Source organism: Ictalurus furcatus, chromosome 10 (genome assembly GCF_023375685.1).
Source record: "Ictalurus furcatus strain D&B chromosome 10, Billie_1.0, whole genome shotgun sequence".
NCBI classification, from domain to species: Eukaryota; Metazoa; Chordata; class Actinopteri; order Siluriformes; family Ictaluridae; genus Ictalurus; species Ictalurus furcatus.
This window is the reverse complement of record NC_071264.1, coordinates 983,044-992,795: the sequence shown is the minus strand read 5'-3', so window position 1 is coordinate 992,795 and position 9,752 is coordinate 983,044. Positions and strand designations below refer to the sequence as shown.

At 43.2% G+C, this 9,752-nt stretch overlaps 1 protein-coding gene across 4 annotated transcripts in view; it reads right to left on the bottom strand.

Annotated features, from left to right (window-relative positions):
- Positions 1–4,822, bottom strand: part of LOC128614054 (NLR family CARD domain-containing protein 3) — a 23,248-nt gene extending 18,426 nt beyond the window's left edge. For 3 of the 4 annotated variants that reach the window (XM_053635321.1, XM_053635320.1, XM_053635322.1), the window contains exons 1-6: positions 4,786–4,822; positions 4,505–4,663; positions 3,930–4,046; positions 3,465–3,519; positions 3,026–3,230; positions 974–2,741 (exon numbers count right to left, since the gene is read on the bottom strand). In XM_053635321.1, coding sequence (XP_053491296.1) covers positions 974–2,741; positions 3,026–3,230; positions 3,465–3,519; positions 3,930–4,046; positions 4,505–4,557 — 2,198 coding nt within the window. In that variant the 5' untranslated portion in view covers positions 4,558–4,663; positions 4,786–4,822. Of the gene's footprint in view, positions 1–365; positions 840–973; positions 2,742–3,025; positions 3,231–3,464; positions 3,520–3,929; positions 4,047–4,504; positions 4,664–4,785 lie in introns of all 4 variants that reach the window. The other variant, XM_053635324.1, reaches the window with a different exon arrangement.
- Positions 4,823–9,752: the final 4,930 nt, after the last annotated feature.

Genomic DNA, 9,752 nt, shown 5'->3' with positions numbered 1-9,752 from the left:
ATTAAGGTATAAGGGGGAAATCTGGGACGGGGTAAAAATCCTGTCCTGATGAAACCTTTCAGAAATTTCAACGCAAGGCGCATGCACTGCAAAAAATGACCTCGTCCCAATAAAACCTTTAAGAAAATCCAACTCACAACGCATGCACCACAAATGTAAGGTATCATATAGATATGAATAATTCATGAAGGCGATGGAGATTGGTTTGTTTTTAGAAAGAAGAGGTTAATGCCCCGCCTAGGGATAATTTTACTGCTTCAGAAAAGTATATAAAGACATGTGTGTGTGTGTATAATTCAGACTTTCTGCAGACTGTCTCACTTTGTTGTTTCAATAAAGTTTGATGACCTTTGGCATCTACAAACCCTCTGTCTCTGAAGTCTTTAACTTAGGTTGGAAAGGTTGTTTTCCACGACACTCTCACGTGTCCCTCAGTGCAGATTGGGCGGTGTGATACGCTGATACACATCATAGGACCAGAAAATAGAATAATCAGTCATGTCTATTGATAGATATTTTCCTATATCCTCTATATCACCGATGTCACATGCTGTATTCATAATGTTCCCATGGTGACAGTGTTCTGTTTTTCTTCTTCTCGTTTGTGAAGTTCTGTTCAATGTCACTTTCAAATAAAAGGAGAAAAGAAAAAGTGCCTTTCACTGGTGTTTAGATCACAAAATGATGAAAAAGCAGTGATGAATACATGCAGTTATTCTGTAGAGATCATTTCTTCATCAGTTTTAGAGAAAAGGTAATAAATGGTGATAGAAGGTTTTGTCCACATGGCCCCGCCCTCAGTGCAGACGTAACGTGTTGGTGTAAAAAGTGAAACTCTTCTGTAACAGTACCAGAGGTTTGTTTAAAGATGATTAGAGTAATTATTAACCAGCATTAATCCAAACAGTGCAGTTCAGTGTTACATTAAAATAATAAACCATGCAGTAATGCATTTATAAATAAAAATACTCACTCAGCTCTTCTGGAGGCTTTGACCACTGGCAGCAGCTTCAGAAGACATTCCTCTGATGGGTCATATTTACTCAAATTAAACTCATCCAGCTCCTGATCTGAGTTCAGTAACACAAACACCAGAGCTGACCACTGAGCAGGAGAGAGTCTGGTTCCCCTGAGACGAACGTAACCTCCTCTGTTCAGGTAAGTCTGTACTTCCTGCACTAGAGAATGATCATTCAGTTCATTCAGACAGTGGAACAGATTGATGGATTTCTCTGGAGATGGATTCTCCCTGATCTTCTCCTTGATGTACTCGACTGTTTCCTGTTTGCTGTGAGAGCTGCTTCCTGTCTGGGGCATTAAGCCTCGTAAGAGAGTCTGATTGGACTCCAGTGAGAGACCCAGAAGGAAGCGGAGGAACAGGTCCAGGTGTCCGTTCTCACTCTGTAAGGCCTTGTCCACTGCAGTCCTGAGGAGATCAGACATGTCTGACTTGTTGAGAAGATCAGACAGATCAGTGGTTGGTTGTTCTGTTACATTTCTGCTGATGAAGGAGAGAAATGTGTATAAAGCAGCCAGAAACTCCTGAACACTCAGATGTACAAAGCTGAACACCTTCCCCAGGTGAAGCCCAAACTCCTCTCTGAAGATTTGGGTACACACTCCTGAGTACACTGACGCTTCTCTCACATCAATGCCACACTCTCTCAGGTCTTCCTCATAGAAGATCAGGTTTCCTTTCTCCAGCTGTTGGAAAGCCAGTTTTCCCAGTGCCAGGATACTCTCTCTGGTCTGCTGAGGATCAGGGTCACATTTCTGATGGTACTTTTGGTCCTTGTGTTTGATCTGAAAGATCAGGAAGTGTGTGAACATTTGAGTCAGAGTCTTGGGGATCTCTCCACTCTCTGCTTCACCCAACATTCTCTCTAGAACAGTGGCTGAGATCCAGCAGAAGACTGGGATGTGGCACATGATGTAGAGGCTTCTTGAAGACTTCATGTGTGAGATGATTTTATCGGCCAGGCTCCGATCTCTGATCCTCTTCCTGAAGTACTCCTCTTTCTGAGGATCACTGAACCCTCGTACCTCTGTTACCTGGTCTACACACTCAGGAGGGATCTGATTGGCTGCTCCTGGTCGAGAGGTTATCCAGAGGAGAGCAGAGGGAAGCAGATTCCCCTTGATGAGGTTCGTCAGCAGCACGTCCACTGAGGCTGACTCTGTCACATCACACAACCTCTCATTCTTCTGGAAATTTAGAGGAAGTCGACACTCATCCAGACCATCAAAGATCAACACCACTTTGTAGGAGTCTATTAACTGTAGTTTTCTCATTTCAGGGAAAAAGTGATGAAGAAGATCCATCAGACTGAGATGTTCCTGCTTCATCAGATTCAGCTCTCTAAAGGGAAGTGGAAACATGAAGGTGACGTCCTGATTTGCTTTTCCTTCAGCCCAGTCCAGAATGAACTTCTGCACAGAGACTGTTTTCCCAATTCCAGCAACTCCTTTAGTCAGCACACTTCTGATGGACTTGTCTTTAAAGAGATCATTACATTTGATGGGTGTCTCCTGTGTTGCTGGTCTCCTGGACGCTGTCTCAATCTGTCTCACCTCATGTTCATTATTGACGTCTCCACTCCAACCCTCTGTGATGTAGAGCTCTGTGTAGATCTCATTCAGAAGTGCTGAGCTTCCATGCTGTGAGATTCCTTCATTAATTCTTTTAAACTTCTCTCTCAGGCTGGATTTCAGCTTTGGCTGATACACAGAGGCCACAGACTCTAATAAACAAAGTAATAAGATGTTTTAATGTAAAATCACTGAACACAGGATTAAATGTCAAATTCAAATGCTGCTGTTCATTCCTGATTCATGTAGTAAATATTCCTGAAGGAACAGGACCATTGTACAGAGTCACCACAAGCTGGACCACGAACAGAACAGAAAAGCAGCAGATGAACATGATACTAAACTCAAACTTCAAACTAAAAGTGTTCCTATCTAAAACTATTTCCTCTCTCTAAAGTGAACCTGATGGAATAAAGCCATGACTCAGAGCTCTTACTGTTGTGCAGTGTGTTAGCGAGATCTGTGTGGTTCATGTTCTTCAGGACGTGCAGTGTGATCTTCAGCGCTCCGTCTCTGACACTGTGCAGATCCTCCTCATCCTGCACCTCCCTCTCAGTGCATGCTGGGTAATCTGGACTCAGGAGCTGCCTTAACCTCTTCAGCTCATTCTTTATCAGAGTGATGACTTTGTGTTCCAGCTCCTGGTTAGAAACACACAGGAACACATCTAAATATTATAATGTTACACACTGAGAGATGCTTTTATTTTATGAAAAGAAGAAAAGTCTCTTTCTATTCCCACAGTTACAGCTGAAATTCTGCCTGATTACCCATAATGCTGCTGCACATCAATAAATCTGTAAATTGTCATGATCTTAAATAAAAAACCTGCAACCTGCTCACACACAAGTTACACACATTAAAAAGACACACACCTTGAATATGGAGTCCAACTGATTTCTGCTGAGGTTTGATTTCTTCTGTTGTGGTCTGTGAAGAAATAAAACACATGATGTGATATAGACTATATGTATTCATAGCTGCACAACACACACTAATAAATACAGAGACAGATATTTAACACTATCCTCTTAACACAATACACTGATTTCAGGATTTCTCACTGACACTAACATGTTTATGAATAAAATAGTGATCTAGTCATTAATGTCCCAGGTGTAAATGTTGTTGTGCAGCACCACAGACCCTCCAGCTCAGGGACTGCAGACTGAACTGAACTCTTAAAGCAGTTTTCCTCACTGCCAGTCCGAGAGCTGCAGCACTGCACAGTTTAGTGTTTTACTGCTTCAACACCTGATAAAGATCATGAAGGGCTTCAGAATGAGACCAGTGAGTTTGATCAGGTGGAACACTGCTGTAAAACACCTCACTGTACTGACCTCACATCAGGAGAACTGGCTCCGTCTCTGAAGTGAAGTGGCTCCTCCATTGACGCGTCACTCTTCATGGACACACAGCTGGGTTCTGGTGAGTCTGATCTCTTTCCCTCCATCATTCTAGAATTAAACAGAAATATCAGCAATAATTAATACTCTGCTGTCTCAGCACTGTTACACAATGTGTTCATCATTAAACACCAATAATTCCATCTTTTTAATTCAGCTCCAGTCTGCACACTTATTCAAACAGGAGACACGCCCCATACCTCAGGAATTACACTGATGTCAGGAGTCCCAATCACAGATAACTGACTCAGCTGGGTCTTAAAGCCTGTAGAGTTCACTGACTCAAAGCTACGCTGCTCTTCTCCTCCACATTACACAGTCCTTTTTACTCTTCTCTCAGTGAATGATTTCTCTAAACTGTTCTTAGATCAGATCAGTGATATATTCACTGCTATTAAACACCTTAAACCAAAGTCTAGTTCCTCTGTTAACTAGTGAGTGTTTAGAGATACAGATCTGTCCCATGAGACGGTGTGTATTTATTGCTGGTGAATGGAAAAGTAACTCACCTCTCGTCTCTCTTTAAGTCCTGTTCTCCAGACACACTCATGTTGGAGGTCATGTCTCCTTCTCCAGATTACAGCAGGACACACGTTTACTTCACTCCAACATCGGTGTGTTAAATCAAACCCTGTATCAGCACAGAGTTCACTTACAGGAAATAGTCTCTGTATCAAGTCATAAAACAACCTGTGTACATTCAGACTTCAGTACAAACCCACAAAACTCTTCTGCATCTAGTGTACGTTCAGTGTGTTTATATATTATAGCTTTAGATGTAGATACTCACTGTGTTTTTACTCCTGAAATGGTGTATTTTCCCCTCGACACAAAATGGAGACTGACTTTCACTTTCACTTCCTTCTAACCGTTTATTCTGCAGAGGGGGAGGGGCAGTGAGGTAGGGTAATAAACACACACACACACACAGCTATGGTTTCTTTTCAGACAGCTTTCTGATCCATCGAGCAAAGGCCTGTAAATACTGAAAGTATAAGCCTGAAAGCGCTGCAGATACAGAGAACAGAATTAACAGTCTGGTAAAATCTACATCACACACATTATCATTTCATTACCTTCATTTATTATCTCGTGACTTCATTCAGCTGTGCACGAACAACTGTCAGATCTCTATACAAATATATAAACTAAAATAAAATAACAGGAAGTAGAAACACTCAGCAGATCATTAGATAAAGAAGCAGAACTCATACACTGAGTAAGTTTACTTAAATATCTGCAGAAATGTATTTTTTCTGGTTTTCCCTTAATGAGAGCGAGTATCCTGATATTAGTGAGGATTGATGTGTAAGTAGTTTTTGTGTGAATAATGAATGTTACTCAGAATAAAGGTGATGATGGAGAGTAAGTTAAACACATTGGTCAGACGAGTAACTAACCCAGTGTTTCCCAATCGAGGTTCTGTCTGATGAGAGCAGGGGTGCGTGTAAAAATCCTTTAAAATTTTCTAAAATGATCAAATGTGTAGAAAACATTTAATATAGATGAGAAATATCTGATGTCTGAAATAATAACACAGACACAGAAATAATAAGACAGACACACACCCATAACAATAATAATAATAATAATAAACTAGACTAGTACATTTCCTGAAGAAAATGTGTGCTGCTTGCCATGGCAAAATTCGGATCAGGTGCCAATACTTTCGATAGCCGGAAGCGTAGAGTGCCAATACTTTTGACAGCCAGAAGAGTGGGGTGCCAATACTTTTGACAGCTGACGGCGTAGGGTGCCAATACTTTTGAGAGCTGGACGCGATGGGCGGCAATTCTTTTGCGAGCTGGAGGCACAGGGCGCCAATACTTCTGAGAGCCGGCCGTGTAGTGCAGCTATACTTTTTAGAGCTGGCCGTGTAGGGCGGAAATACTTTGGAGAGCCAGCCATGTGGGGTGCCAATACTTTTGAGAGTCGGCCAGATAGGGCACCAATACTTTTGAGAGCATTCCAAATAGGGCGCCAATACTTCTGAGAGCCGGACAGATTGGTTGCCAATACTTTTTAGAGCCGGGCGTGTATGGAGGCAATTCTTTTAGAGCTGGCGGTGTAGAGCGCCAATTCTTTCGCAACTCAATGCAAGTCTATGGGAAATTTTCCGACTTTGAGCTTCCGTACCGGGAATGCCGACATTCCGATCACTTCCATAATACATAGCACACATCTCCTCAATAAGCCGATCGATTCGACACCTCACCCGTCAATCTCCGACAAACGGTGCGGGACTAGTTTCGCACCGAAAAAAAAAGTGGAAGAAGAATAATTATAATTATAATACGTTTGCCAAATAACAATAATAGTGCTTTTCAAGCACCATTAATTATAACCAGACTGGTACATTTCCTGAAAAAAATGTGGATGGTGCTTGCCATGGCAAAACAGGAATGGAGCGCCAATACTTTCAAGAGCCGATGGCGAAGGGTGCCAATACTTTTGAGAGCCGGACAGATAGGGTGCAAGCACTGTTGGAGCTGGCCGTGTAGTGCGCCTTATACCTTTTAGAGCTGACCATCAAGGGTGCCAGTACTTTTGAGAGGCGGCCAGATAGGGTGCCAATACTTCTGAGAGCTGAACAGATCGTGTGCCAATACATTTTAGAGCCAAATGTGTACGGAGGCAATTCTTTTAGAGCTTTCTGTTTAGAGGGCCAATACTTTCGAAACTCAATGCAATCTATGGGGAATTTTCTGACTTTGAGCTTCTGTAGCGGGAATTCCGGAATTCCATTCGCTTATAAAAGTCATAGCACACCTCTCCTCAATAAGCCGATCACTTTGACACCTCACCCTTCGATCTCCGACAAACGTGAGAGAAGTTACGCGCCAAAAAAAAGTGGAAGAATAATAATTATTATAATAACTAGACCGGTACATTTCCTGAAGAAAATGTGAGTGGTGCTTGCACTGGCAAAATTTGGATCGGGCGCCAATACTTTCGAGAGCCGGATGGATAGGTTGCTACAGGGTTTTAGCATGGTGCTAGCATGTTTTAGCACGTGTTAGCATGATGCTAACATGTTTTAGCATCATGCTAGCATGTTTTAACATGTTTTAGCATCTAGTTAGCATGTTTTAGCATCATGCTAGCTTGTTTTACATCATGCTAGCTTGTTGTAGCATCATGCTAACATGTTTTAGCATCATGCTTGCACGTTTTAGCATCATGCTTGCACGTCTTAGCATCATGCTTGCACGTCTTAGCATCATGCTTGCACGTCTTAGCATCATGCTTGCACGTTTTAGCATCATGCTAGCATGTTTTAGCATGTTTTACCATCATGCTAGCATGTTTTAGTATTGGCCGGCGCCAAGCATGTTTTACCATCATGCTAGCATGTTTTAGTATTGGCCGGCGCCAATACTTTCGAGAGCCGGACAGATAGGGCGCCAGCATTGTTAGAGCCGGCCGTGTAGTGCGCCAATACTATTTAGAGCTGACTGTCAAGGGCGCCAGTACTTTTGAGAGCTGGCATGCGGGGTCCCAATACTTTTGAGCGCCGGCCGGATAGGGTGCCAATACTTTTGAGAGCCGAACAGATCGTGTGCCAATACATTTTAGAGCCGAACGTGTACGGAGGCAAAACTTTTAGAGCTTTCTCCTTAGAGGGCCAATACTTTCGAAACTCAATGCAAGTCTATTGGAAATTTTCCGTATTTGAGCTTCCGTAGCGGGAATTCCGGCATTCCGATCGCTTATAAAAGTCATAGCACACCTCTGCTCAATAAGCCGATCAATTCAACACCTCACCCGTCGATCTCCAACAAACGGTGAGGGACTAGTTACGTGCCAAAAAAAAAGTGGAATAATAATAATAATAATAATAATAATAATAATAATAATAATAAGTATGCAAGAGAACAATAGTAGTGCTTTTCAAGCACCACTAATAAAACACTTACTGTTACGATAGACAGCCATCTCCTGTTTGAAGTATTCCTCAAAATAAAAATAAAACTTTAGTGGTGCTAAAATGAGAAGCCGCAGGTTCGTTTAAATTACACAGCGCAAACACTGGTACACAGCCGAGATCTTAGAAACTTCTGTGTAACTGACTCCACTTTTAAACATAGAGTCTACCTATTGCTGGGGGTATCGTAAAGCCATTAACACCCCCAGACACCAACTCATTATCATAAACATACTGATAGGATTACACCACGACGCCCGGTCATAAAATAAGTGTCTCCACACAAAACTCTTGCTCAGGAAAACACAAAGATCATAAATTAGACTACCTACAAACTGTTGGTCAGGAAAACACAAAGATCATAAATTAGCACACTACTTCGATTGACAGTTTGACAGAAACTACTGTCTACTGGTGAAACACGTGTATGGGCGGGGTTTAGAGAGAGAGAGAGAGAGAGAGAGAGGTGTGTCTGAAACATGTATGTATGGGCGGGGTTTAGAGAGAGAGAGAGAGAGAGAGAGAGAGGTGTGTCTGAAACATGTATGTATGGGCGGGGTTTAGAGAGAGAGAGAGAGAGAGAGAGAGGTGTGTCTGAAACATGTATGTATGGGCGGGGTTTAGAGAGAGAGAGAGAGAGAGAGAGGTGTGTCTGAAACATGTATGTATGGGCGGGGTTTAGAGAGAGAGAGAGAGAGAGAGAGGTGTGTCTGAAACATGTATGTATGGGCGGGGTTTAGAGAGAGAGAGAGAGAGAGAGAGGTGTGTCTGAAACATGTATGTATGGGCGGGGATTAGAGAGAGAGAGAGAGAGCGAGAGAGATGTGTCTGAAACATGTATGTATGGGCGGGGTTTAGAGAGAGAGAGAGAGAGAGAGAGGTGTGTCTGAAACATGTATGTATGGGCGGAGTTTAGAGTGAGAGAGAGGTGTGTCTGAAACATGTATGTATGGGCGGGGTTTAGAGAGAGAGAGCGGGAGAGGTGTGTCTGAAACATGTAAGTATGGGCGGGGTTTAGAGAGAGAGAGAGAGCGAGAGAGAGAGAGAGAGAGAGGTGTGTCTGAAACATGTATGTATGGGTGGGGTTTAGAGAGAGAGAGAGAGAGAGAGAGAGAGGTGTGTCTGAAACATGTATGTATGGGCGGGGGTTAGGGAGAGAGAGAGAGAGAGAGAGGGAGAGGGAGAGGTGTGTCTGAAACATGTATGTATGGGCGGGGTTTAGGGGGAGAGGGAGAGAGAGAGAGAGAGAGAGAGAGAGAGAGGTGTGTCTGAAACATGTATGTATGGGCGGGGTTTAGAGAGAGAGAGAGAGAGGTGTGTCTGAAACATGTATGTATGGGCGGGGTTTAGAGAGAGAGAGAGAGAGAGGTGTGTCTGAAACGTATGTATGGGCGGGGTTTAGGGGGAGAGGGAGAGAGAGAGAGAGAGAGAGAGAGGTGTGTCTGAAACATGTATGTATGGGCGGGGTTTAGAGAGAGAGAGAGAGAGGTGTGTCTGAAACATGTATGTATGGGCGGGGTTTAGAGAGAGAGAGCGAGAGAGATGTGTCTGAAACATGTATGTATGGGCGGGGTTTAGAGAGAGAGAGAGAGAGAGAGAGGTGTGTCTGAAACATGTATGTATGGGCGGGGTTTAGAGTGAGAGAGAGGTGTGTCTGAAACATGTATGTATGGGCGGGGTTTAGAGAGAGAGAGCGGGAGAGGTGTGTCTGAAACATGTAAGTATGGGCGGGGTTTAGAGAGAGAGAGAGAGCGAGAGAGAGAGAGAGAGAGAGGTGTGTCTGAAACATGTATGTATGGGTGGGGTTTAGAGAGAGAGAGGTGTGTCTGAAA